The 20117-nt window shown below is 41.0% G+C and overlaps 1 protein-coding gene across 2 annotated transcripts in view; it reads right to left on the minus strand.

Annotated features, from left to right (window-relative positions):
* Nucleotides 1-3803: 3803 nt before the first annotated feature.
* Nucleotides 3804-20117, minus strand: part of ALKBH3 (alkB homolog 3, alpha-ketoglutarate dependent dioxygenase) — a 34131-nt gene continuing 17817 nt past the window's right edge. For both annotated transcript variants that reach the window (XM_054972984.1, XM_054972985.1), the window contains exons 9-10: nucleotides 4900-4998; nucleotides 3804-4334 (exon numbers count right to left, since the gene is read on the minus strand). In XM_054972984.1, the coding sequence (XP_054828959.1) occupies nucleotides 4248-4334; nucleotides 4900-4998 (186 nt within the window). In that variant the 3' untranslated portion in view covers nucleotides 3804-4247. The remainder of the gene's footprint in view (nucleotides 4335-4899; nucleotides 4999-20117) is intronic.

Raw genomic sequence — 20117 nt, forward strand, 5'->3', positions numbered from 1 at the left:
ATTGCACAGCACTGTTCACGAATGGTTCATTTCTACTGTTCACCCTCTAGCAGGTCGCCGTAAGCAAGTCTGGATCTGTGGGCATAGCATTGTGCACTGGGCTGGGGCGTACGTGGCCTCATCAGGCTGAGGCAGACATCTTGGCTTGGAAGACAGCATCAGAATCACCTGGATTGGCATTTGGGGCATGCTATGGGAGTTGCTGGTGCCGACTGTGCTTAACCACGCCCATCATCAAAGTCCTCTGAACGCGCTGGTCATCCAACTTGGGGAGAACGACTTGGGCAAGCGAGAAGGGCCAGAGCTGAAGCGCGCAATGACTGCGGACCTGGATCATCTGATGGGACTCTTTCCACAAACTTATTTCTTGTGATCGGACTTACTACAGAGGTGCAGTTGGTGCTGGGCACGGTGTATGGAAAAAGTGGACAGAATAAGGCAGAGACTTGCCAGGGCCATGGGGCACTATATCTGAGTGGCAGGGGGCTTTTTGATTATGCACCCAGATATCTCCCTTAGGATGGAGGCGCTGTTTTGCCCTGACGGTGTGCACTTATCCAGGTGGGGGCAGGACTTATGGCTGCAGGATATTCGGGACGGCTTCTTGGGTTGGTTGCAGTATTAGGAGCTTTGTCGGGAGCCACTTTGAGGCTCTTTTGGCGGTGTTGCATTGCAATCCAATCCCTCTGGGGGGAGATGGGGCCTGCGTGCCACGTCTACCCACATTTTAGGGGATTCCCATAAGGAACCTAGGGAGTGAGCCGAGGGGGCAGGTCCAGCTCGGGGGGCTGCTGGTAAGGACTCACTCCCAGGTGGCAGGGGGATACTAAGGGGTGTACACCGAATTGTACCCCGCTAACTGCCATCCCTTGGTTTTCCCCTCCACAGCGGGCGTCTGTGGGGGCTGGAGGTCATCGGCTGACAGGCGGGTCAGCCAATGTGGGATCCGATCCTTATGCGTGCCAATGCTCCTACTACTGTAATCAATAAAGTTGTGGCCTTCTTTTAACTCCAGTTGCTGCATCTGTGGTTTTTTGTCGCTGCTGCTTCCTTCCCCTTCCGGCCACCCATCAACGCTGGACAGCAAATAACAGATCTCATCACTGACTTCCAATGGTTTCATCAGAATCCTGAGATTTTATAACAGTGCAAAATTTCCTTCAAAGCCACTTTGTAAAAAGAAAAAAAGAGGCTATATATGGATGATTTTCAAATTGCACAGTACCCTTGAAAGGCAGGATCCACGTTTAGTTCCCCCCCCCCACACACACCTTCTATTTTTCAAACAACGTTAAAGAAAATGTCAGAGTGCAGCTCAGCCACTTGTGGATCACGTCACACCAGCTGAACCAATTCTTTCCCACAAATATGTATCGTTCCAAAAGCCTTTTCAAAGTTGGTCAGTCCCTCTAAACAGGCATCAAGCTAGCACTGTATTACTCCTATGACACAGGGAGAGAAATAATTTCCATTCAGTTGTGCTGAGCCTTCAATGGCTTGAGCATTTATTCTTTATAGTAACAGCTAAAAGCGAAAACTTCCACATAGCAGCAGATTAGTTATTTCACTGTGTTCTCAGCAGGGAGCAATTTCCATCTACAATGTGGTGGAGAGGGGCAAAAGGGATGTTGATAAATATTTTCTGAAAACTGACCTGCATTGGCAGGGTTCATGCCGAGTTTGTCAGCTCTCAGTTAATTAGCAGAATTTCTAACCATCTGTACTTCTGTTTTTTCAAAGCATGCTGACATTAGCAGAACATTCCCTCCTCAACTAGCTACACTGAGAAAGTCATTTGAAGCGGCCCAAGGTCATTAAATTCAGGCCCAAATGGAGAATTGACTCATAGGCTTCATAGAAGGACCAGAAAGCTTTCTTGTTTGTAACCACCACAATCCCTCAATGGACAAGATGCTTTGGCAGTGTCTCCCAATGTTTGGAATTTAGTTTTCCCATACTAAAAGCCTATTTCTGGGACTTCTGATGGCAACCATCCTTTTATCAGATGAGTGAGTAGTGATTTTCATGTGCTGAAGTAGCATGTTTCCCATTGCTGCCATGAAAAATGTACACATCAGGGCAAGTGGATGACCCGCAATTTAAGAATCTATGATATATATGCCCAGAATATATGAAGATAGCTTACATGAAGACAGAGCACTCCATCTATTACCTACTAATTGGCAGTGGCTCTGTAGGATCTTGGACAGAGAAAAGTTTATCAACACCTACTGTTTCTGCGGCAAACACAGAAGAATAACTTGCCGGATGATCCAATGTGAGATCATGGAGGACCTCAAAGCGATGTGATTTACCTGACCGCATGGCAAACAGCACCTTGCCAGGAAGGGGAGAGATAACAGTAGGGCTTTATAGGAGTAATGCTGCACCTTACTCTCAGGAAATGCTGGAATACTGCTATTAGGATCAAAGGGCCATTCCAGTGATTCCATTGTGATAATTACGTCCAGGGCTGCAAGTTTGAATTGTGCCTAGACCCTGTCACTTTAAGTGAATGGCCAAAGCCAGCCCATGCTTTGTATGCAGAAAGCTTTGTATTTATCTATTTATTTAATACCCCACCTTTCTGTTACAAACAGCATTCAAGGCAGCTAACAAATAGGAACTCGTATAATCATACCAATCTAAAATGCTATAGAAATACATCAACAGTTAACTATGAAATAGTCTTCCCAGGCAAAAGGCAGCAGTTTCACATTGCTAGTCTCTCACTTTAAAGGCACCAGCAGTCCAGGAGTGGGGGCAGGTAGAAAAGCCCAACCCAAATGGTAAAGTCTTCCCAGACAAAAGGCAGCAAAAAGTTGAATGCAAAAAGTTCAGTCTCTGGTATCTCCTCTAAAAAGACAGCAGGTAAAAGTATAAGGAAAGACTTGTCTTGGAGAATCACTGCAAGGTTAGAGTGAAGATTTCTAAATTAGACAGGCCAGTGGTCTGACTCATTCAAAGACAGCTCATGTGTTCCTTTTGGAACACCCCCCCCCCCCCCCCATAACGGGAAAGATATGGAATTTGGAATCCTATTCAAGATACTCAGGGTGAGGGTGTATGGCTAATGCTTTTCATCCAGTATGTCCCCCAGAATAGATTTGAAATTGTTTCCCCAAAATTGTCAAAGTTGTTCAAGAATGTACTAACAGTTATCACAAAGTTGGAAGGGGCCATACAGACCTTCTATTCCAACCCCCTGCCCAATGTAGGATGAGCCTAAAGCATCCCTGACCAATATTCATCCAGCCTCTTCTTGAAAACTGCCAGTGAAGGGGAGCTCCTCCCTAGGCAGCTGATTCCTCCTTTGAATTTATCTGACTGTGAAAAAGTTTTTCCTAATATCCAGCCGGTACCTTTCTGCATGTAATTTAAGCCCATTGCTTCAGGTCCTACCCTCTGCTGCCAACTGGAACGGCTTCTTGCCCCCCCCTTCCAAATGACAGCCTTTCAAATATTTAAAGACAGCAATCATGTCCCCCCTCAATCTCCTCTTCTCCAAACTAAACATTCCCAAGGCCCTCAGCCTTTCCTCGTAGGGCTCAGTCTCCAGACCCCTGATCATCCTTGTGAATCCTTATCCAGTGAATAAAGCATGAAGATGGGGGATATGGTTTCTGAAGTCTATTACTAATCTATTGTGTGATATCATGCATGGCATCTTGGCTGCCAATGCTTGTGACTTCCACATGGTTCTCCCCATTTGGGTTTGGAGTTGGGATTTATATGGGCTATTACCACTAAAAGCTGAACTCTGAAGTTGCCTACAGAGTGAAATTAAGACTCTTATTCATATATGTAAGACAAGTGTTGTTTTATTTAGCACAGTATAAACAAAAAATAACAGGATCACTGCTTTGCCAAGACACAGACTCTCAACTGTCCCAGGGGAACATCTATTTAAAAGTACCATTCACATATAGCAAACTCAGATCTTTGATTCAAACTTGTCATACTGGGATTAGTGCTTGACAAGAGAAAGCAACTTGTTTCTTTTCAATAAAACAAAACTGATTGCCATTGAGCATCACATCTTTGCAAACCATCTTGGGAAAAAAGGTACCCACACATCACTGGGAGCTTGCAATCATCACAGGTTCTCATTACATCAGCCCTTTTCTTCTTGCCTTTTGATGTTAGGCAGTAGAACTCTGAATCCATCAGGGATGCCTCTCCCAAACCAGCATTCACCTTGTGGATCAGCATAAAGTCAACAGTACCACAGATGCCTTCATTCAAGTTCACATTGCTTCTGGGTCTGGATACATTGTCCTAAATGTCAAATTTATCCGAGCTCCCCTGGAGTGATAGTCCTTGGGTACACGATGCTGAGACATTCAAAGAACCAAAACAGAAACAGTTCATGATGTATGTAAACAAGACAAACATCAGGATTTTTGCTTGCATTTTTGGAATGAATCTCTTGCAGTGTTCACAGTTTATGCCTAAGACAAAGCCAAAAGGCTTAACATGCTTATCAATTTTTTAAAAAACCCACTACTTAAATTATTTCTCCTGATTTCATTCAGTATTCTTTACTGCTTGTTTCAGATCATCAAGTAGCAATACTGTAATGAAGGGATACATGGCCTCTGCGTCCTCCTTGCTGGTTTACTAGAAAGGATATTGTAAAGCTTAAATTAAATATTTGTGCTGAGAGCTAAGCAGGAGAAGCATCATGGCTATGGAAGCTCAACTGCACAGCAAGCAACTCCCCCCTCACTCACTACTCAATGTTAATTGCTTATTAAACCCTGGCAATCATAAGCTGCCCAATGGGTTTGTTTACAGAAATTTGGACGTGGGGGGGAGATAAAATGTAGCGCTGCTGAAGAGCACAGGGGCAAAAGGTAGTCTGCACTATTTGCATTACCTGTGTCTGGGCAGTCTTACCTGCCAGTCTTCTTGAGTAGCTCCTTCCATCATTAACAAAGTCCCATGATCCAGTGGCACACGCACTCTTTGCACATAAGTGTAGTCTTCATTCTCTTCCTGAAAGGAAACAGTACAGTCAGGAGAGTGGCATGAATGTAACTGGCAGGTTTGTTATACAAGAGGCTTAAGAACTTTCTTGCAGTAATGCTTATTGCATTAGATGGGAATGGGGTGGGCTTGGGTCAGCTCTAAGGAGCACTTAAGTTTGCAGATTTAATGTGTTTTTTGAGGGCCAAACAGGACAATGGAATTCTACAATTCTAGGTTTTTAACCCCCCCCCCCCCCCGCCAGCTCCCTCATTAGAAATGGCTCTGCTGGCTTCTTTAAGCCTCAATAGGAAAAAGTCAAGCTTAATACAGAGTCCTGTCTTTTTTCCCCTTCCAGGACCTGGAGAAACTGTATGAAGAACATTTTATAACAAGAATAACATTGACAGAAAGAATGACCTCACCTCCTTTCGCATCCCTGATCATTGTCAGTCCATGGCTACAACACCAATCTGGATTTTTAGTGTCATACGTAGTTTGAACCTCCGCAAAACAGTTATTGTTTAAGCACAAGTACAACTCTTATCCCATCTAGCAACTCTTGCAACTGTGGCACAATGCACATTTGCATGAGTGTTATTGGCATTAACTGGATGACAGTATGCCATCCCACCATAAACACTTGACTCTTTTCCATGCTCTAGTCATTGTTTCACCTTTTAACTGGCTCTGCTTTAAGACTGACTGCTTGCCTGTGTGGAACCTTCACCTATTCCTTTTCAAAAGGAAGGAAAATGTTGTAAACTTCCCATGCACAGAAATCTCCCACTCTGCTTAAACTACTTCATCTGGATGAATGAGGACACACTGATAAGAAGAAAACCTGTTTTTAGGATCTTGATAAATCCTTATTATCCAAAAGGCTTAAGCCAAACTGGTACCCATGCATATTGATCCCAGAGTTGCACTTGTGTGGGAGGATTGTGAGGCACTACAAAGGGATCTGTCGAGGCTCGGTGAGTGGGCATCAGCGTGGCAAATGAGGTTCAATGTGGCCAAGTGCAAAGTAATGACATTGGGGCGAAAAATCCCAAATACACAATGATAGGGTCCAAACTGGCAGAGACTGACCAAGAGAGAGATCTTGAAGTCGTGGTAGATAACTCACTGAAAATGTCGATACAGCGTGCGACGGCAATAAGAAAGGCCAACACTATGCCGGGGATTATTAGGAAGGGAATTGAAAACAAATCAGCTAGTATCGTAATGACCCTGTATAAATCAATGGTATGGCCTCATTTGGAATACTGTGTACAATTCTGGTCAAAAATGATATTATAGCACTGGAAAAAGTGCAGAAAAGGGCAACTAGAATGATTAAAGGGATGAAACACTTCCCCTATAAAGAAATGTTGAAGCGCTTGGGGCTCTTTAGCGTGGAGAAACGATGACTGAGGGGTGACATGATAGAGGTTTATAAGATTATGCATGGGATTGAGAAGGTAGAGAAAGAAATATTTTTCTCCCTTTCTCACAATACAAGAACTCATGGGCACTCAATGAAATTGCTGAGTAGTTGGGTTAGAACCGATAAAAGGAAATACTTTTTCACTCAAAGAGCGATTACCACATGGAATTCACTACCACGGGAGGTGGTGGCAGCTTCAAGCACAGGTGGTGGCAGCTTCAAGAGGGGATTGGATAAATATATGAAGCAGAGGTCCATCAGTGGCTATTAGCCACAAGGTATAGATGGAACTCTGTCTAGGGCAGTGATGCTCTGTATTCTTGGTGTGTGTGGGGGCAATCAGTGGAGGGCTTCTAGTGTTCCTTCCCCACTGGCAGACCTCCTGATGACACTTTTTTTGGCCACTGTGTAACACAGAGTGTTGGACTGGATGGGCTATTGGCCTGATCCAACATGGCTTCTCTTATGTTCTTATGTGTTTGAAGCATGGCATGTGCTCTCTAGGCAATGTAGGAATTAGATGGCAATGCTCTCAAATGAAGTATAGAGAAGCTCACTCATTACAGAAGGACTGTGCTTTCGTTACTCTTGTGCAGACTTTCTTTATTCGCAAAGGAAATTTACAGATGTTACTGCAGCTGAATTTCTCTGAATTCCATTTTAGATTCTGATGCTCTTCCAACTAGGGGAGAGTTGTTCCATTTTTAAACATGTGAAGCAAACCACTGATCCATCTCATTTAATACTGTATGCTCTGGCAATGACTCTCCAAGCCCTCAGCAGTCTGGCAATCAAAGATTCTTCAGCTAAAGATGCCAAAAATTTAGCCTGGTCTGTTGCTGAACGATGGCCCTTACATCCTGTGTTTAATCCTTAGCATTTCATTACCAAGACTTAAATAGGATCTGTGAAAGATAACCTGCATGAAAACTTAAAGGACCAACAGTTTGACAGCATAAAGTAACTTAATATGTTCCTAGAATACTCGTATGAGACATAAATACAAGAAAATGCAGAACGCAATGGATGACATAGCTCTACAGGTTCAGGAAGGTGCAAGAAAGTATCAAACAGGTCACAGAAATTATGGGCTAAATAATTAGAAAACTAGCATTAAAGAAAATCTCAGTCAGCATATTTCATTCAATGCACACCTGTCAAAAAGCTGAAAGTAAAAAAAAAAAACCTTAAAACACACTGGTTTGAGAAGGCTGCTTCTATTTCAAGAACAGAGAAGTTCATTAGCATTATTTAAGTGGAAGGCTAGGGGAAAGGCTGTAAAATTGTTTCTGTAGGGCCTCTCTCAAGATTTAGACTGCTTTTGAATTACTGAAAGATTTACCTGGAATGAAGGAGGAATGCATAAGAAAGTGAATCATGTTCGTTCAAATGACACAAACACAAAATGAATGCAAACATCAGGAAAATAAATATTTCTCCAGTTGCAAGCCCCTACATATTGGGAACGTCTCTTTGTCCAGAACACGTGTGAAATAGGCAGCAGAGATGTTTCAGCTTCTAATCACAGAAAAGAAATGGTGTTCATTGCTTACAGTCGATGGCACACTTTAGACTCACTATTACTGAATCTTGTGCTGTACAAGTTTGAGGCTAAGAGAATCTTTGAAAACATTTCAACTTCAGTTCATGATGGTTGAAAAAAAATCAGGATTGGGAAGAAGAAAGGACACGTTAGAGAAGAACAAAGAGAAATGCTGGAAGAGAGCAAAGTAGAAGCCCCTGAGGAACAATACTTGTCCAAGTATCAAGGACGTATGTATTTCCCTTACACTGTTTTTTACATTTAAACAAAACAAAGGCACTGAAGACTATAATTATTTTAGTGACCCAACAAATTGCACATGACATGTTGAGGATGTTGTTGTCCACTCATCTGTTTCAAGAGAATTTAACTCTGTTCCTTGGCTGTCACTGGGTTACCTCTGCATAACGTTAATTTTCTATGGCATCACACATTTGTTCCGTATCAGATTGGGATATTGTAATCACCAATCAGGCAGATTCATAACTTGATTTTTAATTTGGTTTGTATGTATTTATGGTTTCTTCTCTCTCCCCCACCCCACCCCAGTTAAGTCAATAAAACACAGATGTATTATCTCACTCAATTCCCAGGAATAATCTCTTGAGAACATTAACTTTCAAAGCATCAAATTTGCTCAGTACTGTATTGCCAACAGCATCCATTCATTTTATGGAACAACAAAGCTCTAGATACGAGATTTTTTCCACAAAAAATAGAGTAAAATTTTGGAGAAAATTTTCCATCCCAAATGTGACCTAAAGCGAATTTACCGTACATCAGCAAGTGTTAGATCAGACCCAAAAGTTAGGCAACTGTGCAAAGAAACTGTACTGGGTAGCCAGTTCCTCACCCAGAAACAAGCTTCCATGGTAAAGAATGATCAATAATAGCAACATATCATTAAACAGTATTCTGAAATCCCAGTTCGGGGGGCTGCGCAACAAACTGATTTACATCTTCACACTTCACAAAACCCACCTTAACAAGACACACAGAATGCAAATGTGAGGTCCTTAACAGGGAAAATTTCGGAAAACGTAGTGCAAGAACCCTGTGAAAGATTTCAAAGACCATACATATCCTTCAAAATAAAGGTAGTGTTATTTGTAGTGCAAGAACCCTGTAGTGCAAGATTTCAAAGACCATACATATCCTTCAAAATAAAGGTAGTTATTTTACTGGCGCTAACCTACCAAATATTATATGCAACCAGCTCAAGGATACAGGTAAAAGGATGATTGTGAAAGAAAGGCACAAATAAAGGAAAACATGATATATAATTAATAATACACCCATACAATATACATAATTTGATTTGAAATAACTCTATTAACCTTAAAACTGTTTCTCTTTTTTAACATTTATATATTAAATAAAGCACAGTTACCAGCTTGAAATGAGTCATTCATAAGAAACATCCTAAATAAACTGTTTTAATGTGACAGGTGAGTTTCTCCCTTCAGCTCTGAAAGTCTTCTACTACCATTCTTCACACTTTGTACTTCAAAGAACTGTTTTCTTTTTTACTTTGTCTCCCACAATATACTGACCACTGTAGAGGATTCTGAGACACATTGCAGTATCACATAAAGCCCTTCTGAGAGAACACAGACCACCAGAAACAAGGGGCCATTCATCTTGGTTTTATTTTTTAAACATTGCCGCTGGAAAAACTACTATTCAGTCATGAATGTTTGTTCTGACAATCACAATGTGGAACCTGGGTAGCTGTGTTTAAATTATTGTCTTTGTTTTAAAAAAAAAACTCCAAATACAGTTTTTCTCCGGAGTCCTATTGTGGCATTCCTAGCATCCACATACAACCTTGGCCTTGGCTCTATTAAGAAGTTGTAATAAGAAACTTGGATTCCAGACAAAAAAACAGATAACCCAAACATCAGTTATCTACTCATGTTTCACAAGGCTGGACACTACCAAAGTCAAAGAACATTCTTTACAAAAGGGGGCACACAGGCCACTGATTAAGTCTCTTACACCACCGCATCACGTACCATAAACAGTGGAAACCCTAGAAGATGTCCAACATTCACTCTGTGACTGAAAAGCACAGTGAAAAATATGTAATGCTGGGGAAACGGTCTTTCAGGGTATAAATTGCTAAATGTTAAAACAGAGGATTGCAGACTTCTGTTCTATAGTTTAATTATTTCATGTAACTTTGATTACTAAGTATCTTCCCTTCTCTTTCCATGTGTCACTGTAAAACTGAGACATAGCATTAGCATTAGTAAAGGCTTTGTGTCTCTTGTAATGTCTTGCTGGAACCTGGGAATTCTGCCATCCATCATGCATATTCTCACTGAGGAACCCCCAACAAGCTTCCAAGTAGCCCTAGGGTTCTCTGAACTAGATCACAGCTGCCCAAAGAAGTCAAAAGGGAGGGACATTACACACAGATAAACAGCCAGAAGGAAAGGAAGCTGGCAGTAGTGCTGTTTTTAGGCCCAGTGGCTATAGGCAACCAGGATCTCTACCAAATCTTGGAACACAGCAGACAAAAGTACATTTTTTTAAGTATACAAATTTGCCAACTTTCTCTCATGTCAGGATTTGTATTAATTCCCTTCAGAAGAGTAAACACAGTTACTGTTTCAGGAAGCAGTTTGACACAAGATACAGATTCTCAAGTAGAGAATGAGATGCTGCAAATGAGTTGTCAATTACATGCTCCACAAAAGGCTTTAAAAGGAAAATAGGTCTACTAACTTATTTTGGACAGAATCCAGCAACTAAGAAGCCACTCTCTGAAACTGAACACTTGTACTATCTACACAGTCTGTATTAGGCTTGAGTTTACCTCACTTCATGAGATCCTACCTGAGTGAGAAAGGGAGCAAGATAGATAGGCATTGGAGGAAAATGTATGACAAGAAGCAGAGGAAAACTCAGCTGGTACACAAAATAGATTCTTTCTCTGTACCATTTTTTCAGATCCTAGCAGTAAGTGCTGGCCTTGTTATTTAAGTAGGAAGGAGTCTACAACTAAGTACAGGTGTGGATTTGTTAAGAACTGAGGAACTTTAGTGTTCTCTACAATAGTGTAGTGTTCTCACTTCCTCATTTGAAGCACAAAGTTATCCAGATGTTGCGTGTCTTGACAATGTTTGTCATCAGCATCTCCAGAGCATCACAAGCATTGCCTTATTATCTAATACACACACCACCTCCTAAGCTTTCAGTTTCCTTGGTTACAGGCAAAGCAGCCGTCTGCCAACTAGCTATTATAGTTCAGCTTCACAGCTTACTGCAGAGATTTTAAAGTGAGCAGGTTAACTGCAGTAAACCAATTCCTCAAGAAGATACAGGGCTTCTGCAGCAAGACATCTTTGACAGAATCAGTAAATTTTTGCACAACTCAGAACTGAGGCCCCATACTCAAGATCTATATGGCACACAAGACTTTCAGAAACTAAGACTTAAACTATATGTGACACTCTTGTATTATAGAATACTTATCATAAACCTGCTATTGCACCAAGCAGCTCTAAGTCAACAATCTGTCATCAGCAAGGTAGAAGCGTATCAGTAGCGTATCAGTAAAGCTATGGAGTAGAAATACCAGATAACTTGCTTAAAAGGAACAAAAATATTATTGTAACAGGCAAAACCATTACAACAAAAATGAGCCCAGGCCTACTGAAAATGAGCTGAAAGGGTGACCAGACCTCCATCCAAATCTACTCTGACCTAGCAGGACTTTCCCCTAGAGGTAAGGAAGAGAGACAGAGAAAGCCAGGCAGTAATGGTTATTAAGCTCACAGCAAGGAAATTCAAAAGGCCCTCATTTTAATCCACTAATTCACACAAATACACATGTTCGCCTCCATACATACCTAGGCTGGCTTTAGAGTAGAAAAATACTGACAAGTGGTAAAGGAGATTCTGCTCCCTCCCCCTGCCCTTTGCTGGGTTTTATACTCCTTTGTGTCTCAGCAGGCCCTGCCCCCCTCTACCCAGCCCGATCCAGGTGGGTGGTTCCACAGTTTTCTGGGGAAATGGCCTTCTGTTTGGGACAGCCTGGTAAAAACTTCTTTTTCCCTTATCAGAAGGTTGTGGTAGGCTGATTCTGGAGAGTTGGTAGGCCTGATCCAGGGGTGTCTTCAGTATCTTGGCTGGAGGCTACCTAACATAATAGCTAAGAAACCACTCTAGAAGGGCTGAAGCAGGGAAGGTAATCATGCAGATTGTCTCTTTAAATTCCCCACAAACTAGAAAAATATCTTCTGCTTTCGTAGCTTGCAATCGCTGTGAAAAGTGGAATATCTTCTTGCTGTAGCTTGACTTCAAGCAGACACAATCACAGCCAGCCACTCTCCCCCACGTGTTTATGCCTTCAACTTAACATTCCTTCACATGAAGATCAGCTAAGAAACACTAACATTGTATATTGTTTAAAAGAAAGCATCATTCAATCAAGCATTGATAATTTCAAAAAGGCATACATTCAGTAAGCCAATGGTTCTAAACTCCTCCTAGTTTCTCACAGAAGGGCAGGGTTTTCTGCTCAAGGATGTTCTAATGCAACTTCTCCTACAATGAAAAGCAGGTTTCAGGCTCACATTCTTCATCCCTGTTCATTCACTTACTCTGGCAATCAGGGCACTGGTTCATTCACTTACTCATGCTTCTGTTCATTCACTTACTCTGGCAATGAGGGCACTGGGAAAATGGGCAGAGTCAAGAGCCCTCAGCTGTTCATTGAGAGAAACACAATAAATATGGGTTGAGCTCCTTTCACCTCTACTCCCAATCTCTCCCCAAATACCATTCTGGATGGGGAGGAAACGTCACCATCTGAACCCTGGGTAGCATTTCAATGATTGCCAAAGACAAGAAAGCTCCAGGAAAAACAACATTTGAGTCAGCTGGCACACACTAGTAGACAACTGCCATTGTATATAGTGCACAGTATGCCATCTGCCTCCAACCAGATTATGTACCATTTTCAATTTTTTCCCTTTAAACAATTTTTGTGCCAAATCCCTAAACAGTAGAGGGATTTGAAGATGAAGCTTCTGTTTTAAAAGATAAAAATTGGGAGGGGGTAATTGTCTCTCCCTCCCCTTAGTCCATGAATACAGTGCTCAACTAAAACGTACACTCTAAATATTAGGTTCTTAAATTTTTTTGCAGCTTGGCAGTATCAGGTGCATCTCTTACCATAGCAGACTGTTTAGAAGCTAGGCCCACCATCCTTCTATAGAACTCTATTCCCCCTGAATGTCTGTGAGCAGCAGGCCTGCCCTGTCCACATTTCTAAAGGATAAACTATGCTAAGACTTTCTTTAGACTAGTCTACTACAACTGGCCACTCTGTTAGAAAAAGTCATGTCAATCTGAAATTCAGCACAATTTGTTAACTGTTGATTGACACTTGTGAATAAAAGTGTTGTAGATTTCCCTTTAGATAGTTTCAGGTGGGTAGCCATGTCCATCTGTAGCAGAAGAGCAAGATTTGGGTCCAGCAGCTCCCCTTTGTCGGGAGCTTTGACTATCGAAAGCTTATACCCTGGAAATCTAGTTGGTCATGCTACTGGACCTGAATCTAAATCTGCCTTTGACAGTGTTAAATGGATCTTAACACCCTGGAACACAATTCTAGCATCTTTCACGCTATTAAAGAACTCTGTATCCATCTCATGTTGCAAATCAATTCAAAAGCTGTTCTTGCTCACACAAAAGGAATATACATATACATATACATATACATATACATGGAGGCAAAGGAAGAAGATGCAGAACATTAGCTATTTTGTCAGGTCAGAGTAATGCTAGGACTAACATTTAGTCAAAGGAGGCTTTAACCTTTAACAAAAGAAGTTCAACTGAATACACACTTTTGCTTACACAATAGCAATAACTATGTACAAAAGCAGCTGTGTGTGAAGCTGCCCTTCCCATGAATCAGAAGAAGCCCCACGCAAAAGTAATGCAAACCATTTACAATATGCAACGGTGGCGTGCTCAATTCTAAAACAGTTTCTGCAACTGCTAGACAGAACTCAAGGACAAACATTGCTTAAACTGACTCTATATGAGAGATGAACCAAAAAGCATGACAGAATTTGAGTCCAGTGGCTGGAGAGGCTGCAAATGGGAAAAGATTTTATTCAAGCAGTAAAAGCAATATACAGAGACCAATGTGCGGCAATTGTAGTAAATGACGATTTAACAAAAAAATTGGAAATAAGAAAGGGCACAAGACAGGGGTGCCCATTATCTCCATTGTTGTTCATTTTGATTTTGGAACTGCTATTGATTCAAATACGAGAAGATGATACTGTAAGAGGCATAAAGATTAAAGAATTTACCTACAAGGTTAGAGCTTTTGCGGATGATGTGATGGTTATAGTGGAAGATCCAATACAAAACATGCCGAAGTTGCTTGATAAGATAAAAGAGTTCAGAGATCTGGCTGGATTTTATGTTAATAAGAAGAAATCAAAGATATTATGCAAGAATATGACTAAACAAAAGCAACAAGAGTTAATGGAACTTATTGATTGTGAAGTAACACATAAAGTTAAATATCTTGGAATCGAGATAACTGCGAAAAATATTGATTTATTTAAGAACAACTATGAAAAGCTATGGCAACAGATTGATAGAGACTTGATTAAATGGAATAAATTAAATCTGTCATGGCTGGGAAGAATAGCGGCAGTTAAGATGAATGTGTTACCACGGATTACGTTCCTATTACAAACAATTCCAATTATTAGAGATACCAAACAATTTGAAAAATGGCAGAGGAAGATCTCTGACTTTGTGTGGGCAGGCAAGAAACCTCAAGTAAAAATGAAAGTTCTGTGTGACGCTAAAGAAAGAGGTGGACTGCAGTTGCCGAATCTTAGATTATATCATGAAGCAATATGTTTGGTTTGGCTAAAAGAGTGGATGTCACTGAAAGACCGCAAACTCTTAATGCTGGAAGGTTATAAGAAGTTGTTTGGATGGCATGCCTATTTGTGGCAGGATAAAATAAAAGCTGACTCTATGTTTTTGCACCATTATATTAGAAGGAGCCTCTTCACGGTCTGGAAAAAATATAAAAAATATCTGGGTGAAGGTATCCCCTCTTGGGTGGTACCGTTTGAAGTGATCGATCCGAGAGCTATTTATAATGAAGAACAATGTTTACCATATAAAGAGATATTGATTATGGAACAAAAAACGCTAAGAATCAAAACGGAGGAAGAGTTATCCTCCTGTTATGGATGGTTCCAATATAGACAGATTAGAGACCTTTACAACTCGGATTGTTCAAAAGGAGGAATCAAATGGAAAAGAGTTGGAAGAGACTATACTACAGGAAAGTAAAAAGAAGATATCTAAAATTTATAAAATACTTTTGAAGTGGTATACAGAGGATGAGACAGTCAAAGTACAGATGGTGAGGTGGGCAAATAACTGTCACAAAGAAATAACAATGGAGTCATGGGAATATTTATGGGAAACTACATTGAAGATTTCAACTTGTACCAGTATTAAAGAGAATGTCTGTAAGATGATTTATAGATGGTATTTAACGCCTAAGAAAATTGCGCTTGGAAATGCAAATATGTCAGATAAATGCTGGAAATGTAAAAAGCATGAAGGATCATTGTATCATATGTGGTGGACATGTGATGTAGCTAGACAATACTGGGGAGATATTTTAGAAGTAATAAATGAGATTTTGCAGACCCAAATAAAGAAGAACCCAGAGCTATTGCTACTGAATTTAAGTATGGAAGATGTTCCTATGCAATACAGAACATTACTATTCTACATGATGACGGCAGCAAGACTTTTATATGCGCAGAAATGGAAGGTGCAAGAAATACCAACTATTGAAGACTGGATATATAAATTGCTGTACATAGCAGAAATGGATAAAATGACAAGAAAGCTGAGAGATCAGAATCTGGCAGAATTCTTTACTGATTGGGGAAGACTGAAAACATATTTAGAAAAGAAGTGGGACGTGAAAGGGGAACTATGGCAATTCGAAAATTATTAGAATGGGTTTCTTTTTATTGGAAGAGATGGAATCTTTACCATATGGAGTGAAGTATTAGCTAATTGTTAGCTTAAATTTAAGTGGATTTGGAGTTAATAGATATTGGTAAAATTAATAAAGTAGATATTTTATTTAATTGTTAGCTTAAATTTAAATATATCTGAAGTTAACAGATAGTAATAGATAACAGATTTTAAGTTAATAATAATAGATCTGAAGCTAACAGATAGAGCTTAGCTTAACAAAGCAGAATGTAAACATGATATAATGAGTTATAGAAAAAGGGGATAGATTAGGAATAGATTAAGATATAGGGTTGGAAAGCTGTTGGAAGTCCTGAAAAAGGCGGGGAGGGAAAGGGTGGGGGAAAATGATATTGAGATGTTATTTGAAAGTTGTATGTATTAATATTCTCACCTAATAATTTAAAAAAAAAAAGAATTTGAGTCCAGTGGCACCTTAAACATCAAGATTTTCACAGTATAAGCTTTCAAGAGTCAGAGCTCCCTTCTTCATATACCTGAAAAATCTGATGTCTTATTTAGGACTTCAGCAGGCTTATAACACATTTTAATAGCAAGGTCTATCCATCTAGATATTGTCTGAGATGACGCAGCTTTGCCTTTATTGGGGCCAAAATGGCAAACAAAAAATGCAGCGTTATTCCAAAAGGATTAAGTTCCATCCATATAAAATAAAACAGCTCTCCTCACATCCACTGTGTGTAGTGCATGTTCTTGAGAAGTTGTCAGGTTGAGGGGAAAAACACCGGGAGGGTTATGCTCTGAGACACATGAAATCTGGATACCACCTTGGGTAAAAACTGCAAACTAGTACGCATCACCACTTTGTTAGGATACACCTGTAGGAAGGGGGGAATCCACTCCTAATGATTGGAATTCACTAACTCTCCTAGCCAATGTAATAGCTAGTAAGAAGGCCAACTTAGAAGGAGAGGTTACGGGTATGTTGCCAGTGACTCAAATGGTTTTAACATCAGTCTGGCTAAGACCAGAGAGAAGCACCATTGCGGTACCACAGAAGCCCTTGGTGGGTACAATTTATACAGTCCCTTCAAAAACAACGTTGATAAATAGTGTGAAAACATCGTTTTCCCATCTATATCAGCATAGAAAGCAGAAATGGCATCTAAGTTGATCTTAACAGATGAAGAAGCCAAACCTGAGGTTTGTAGAGATATTAAATAGTCAAAGAAATTAGATAAAGAACAGATAATAATAATAACAACATTCGATTTATATACTGCCCTTCAAGACAACTTAATGTCCACTCAGAGCAGTTTACAAAGTATGTCATTATTATCCCCACAAAACACCCTGTGATGTAGGTGAGGCTGAGAGCTCCAGAGAGCTGTGACTAGCCCAAGGTCACCCAGCTGGCTTCAAGTGGAGAAGTGGGGAATCAAACCCGGCTCTCCAGATTAGAGTTCTGCGCTCTTAACCACTACACCAAACTGGCTATTCTGTTGGGACTATTCTTTTAGCATCAGCCCAAAGCACAAACCTGTTCCACTTAAGGGTATAAGATCTGCGAGCATTTAGTAAGACATTTGCCACTTCCTCAGAAAATTGCAATCCATGTGTTTGAGGAACCATGCTGTCAGGTGTAGCCTGCCTAGATCGTGATGCAACGTCTGACTGAAATGAAGCAAGTCTGGTGCCAATGATAAGTGAATATAATTCCCCTTGGCCAAGCACTTGAGAGTGTGGAACCAGGACTGCCATGGCCAGAATGGAACTATGAGGATGCATCTGGTGGTCTGTCTGGATTTTACATACCACTCTATGTATCAATGGGATGGGCAGGAAGGCATAGACCAACATTCCCGTCTACTGAATCTGAAAGGCATCTCCTAGGGAATCCCCGCCACTCCCCCCCCAAGCAGAAGCAGGGGGCTTTTGTATTGTCCTGCATGGCAAAAAGGCTGACTTCCAGGAAAACCCCTTGCCAAAAAATTTGATGGACATATTAGTCTGCAATAACCCATTCGTGGTGAGAGCTGCCCAACCTACTCAGCCAGTCTGCCCTGGAATTGTGGGATCCTGCAACATGCAGGCCCTACAGAGTAGTACCATGAGCTATTGCCCCCCCCCCCACAGATGGATAGCCTTTGCACAGACCATCTTAAAAGCTGTACCACCTTGCCTGTTTATATAAATACAGCTGTTGTATTGTCTGCCAAGACCAGAATTCTTTTTTGGGATACCATATCTGCAAGAGAGTTAAGTGCATAATAAACTGCCAGAAACTCAAGTAAATTAATATGGCATGCCTTCTCATCTTCTGACCAAATATCATTGAAAGAAACAGTATCACGATGAGCACCCCACCCTTCCAAGGAAGCGTCCGTAGTAAGGTCACTTCATGACAGGGTATATCAAAGGCAACTCCTCTTGACATATTACTCTGTTCCAACTACCGTAACAAGGAGCGCAATACCAGCCTTAGGGGAACTGGCAGTTAGGGTCAAAATGTCTAAGAAACCAAAGTTGCAAAATTCTCATTTTAGATGAGTAAAGGGAACTACTGCCATGGTGGAGGCCATGAGACCTAACAGAACTTGAACAGATTGTACAGACTGAAATCTATTTTCTAAAAAAACGCTGCACCAAAGTTTCCAGCCAGCTTATCCTATCATTAGGTGAAAAAAGCTCTATTGGCTCTAGAATCTAAGACTGCCTCCACAAATTGTATGGTATAGGTAGCAGTCAAGTTAGACTTCTTTGCATTTTCCACCAACCCAAGAGTCTCACACGTGGACAATATAAGGGTTATATGCTCCCTTAAAATCTCTGGAGACAGAGCAGTGATTAACCAGTCATCAAGATAGGGGTAAACAGAGCAGCCCAACTGCCTAAGGTGAGCAACCACTACTGCAACACGTGAAAACTTGTGGTGCTGTAGCCAAAGCAAATGGTAAGGCAGTATACAGGAACACCACACTGTGAGAAACAAACTGGAGGTACTTACGATGGTCCTGGTGTATGGAAAAAAGAAAGTGTCCTGTAAATCAAGGACCACAAACCAGGCATCCTGGGAGACCATATTTATGACCCAAGGGAGCATGACTATCCTGAATTTTGTGATTCAGGGTCTTTAAATATAAAATAGGCCTTTTTCTTCCATCCTTCTTCTTTTTCAGGAAGAAGTGAGAGAAAAACCTAAAAGGGTTGTCAGACCCCAACACTTTTTGGAGGGCCCATTTAGCTAACAAAGATTGAATTTCCTCTTGCGACTGCAGGAGTATATTAGGAGCCTGAGAGGGTAAACAAGTATATTTATTCTTGTATTGGTTTTACTTCTGAGCCATAGCACTTCTAACTTGTCAAGATTATTTGCGCACCCTCATTTGAGTGGCTCAAACAGTGGTTCAGAGCTGGCATCAGCTTCCTGGAATCAGACAGAAAGGACAGAACTGGATATCACCAGCATGCTAATGGTATTTCACTCCAAATCTCTTGATGATTTCTGCCAGTGGTTTCCTGTTAGCATGGCAAACAAGATGGAACCACGGGGATCTGCACAGGTCAGTGGCAAAGAGGCACAGCAGAAGTTCTCCAGCACCTTCTGAACTTAGTGTCAAGGAAGTACCAGAACCAATATAAAACAGTGCTTCCACGGCCCATCCCAGTCAGGCAGTCCAGAAGGATATTGAGGTTGATGGCGACACTGCCAAGAGATTCAAGAGAACCAAAAGGGATGCACTCACCTCACGGCTTTACTGGTAGACTATCTGGCAGTTCTGTACCACACTGATGGTGAAGCCCAGACTGAAGAGGATATAATCTCTTGCCATACCATTCAAAAATTTGTCTAATACAGGCAGGTGAGACGCTGGCCAACAGATGTTTAGACTTGCTACTTCAAAATATGGTTTGTTTCAAAAGCTGTTTCACTACTCCCTCTTCTAAAATCAGAGGAAATGAACCTGAACTGTTGTTTCAATGAGGTGTTAATAATTTGTAACATCTACTGTAACATATTTTCCTCTGACAAATTTTACTAGCCGGGGTGGAAATGGATCCAGCAGACAGGAAACAGGCCTCATATTTCCAAGTTCACATGCTCAGACTATACTAACTGAAAATATCCCCATGAACACAGCAAGCTGAGCCTCATTTAACGCCTCT

This window comes from Eublepharis macularius, chromosome 2 (genome assembly GCF_028583425.1).
Source record: "Eublepharis macularius isolate TG4126 chromosome 2, MPM_Emac_v1.0, whole genome shotgun sequence".
NCBI lineage: Eukaryota > Metazoa > Chordata > Lepidosauria > Squamata > Eublepharidae > Eublepharis > Eublepharis macularius.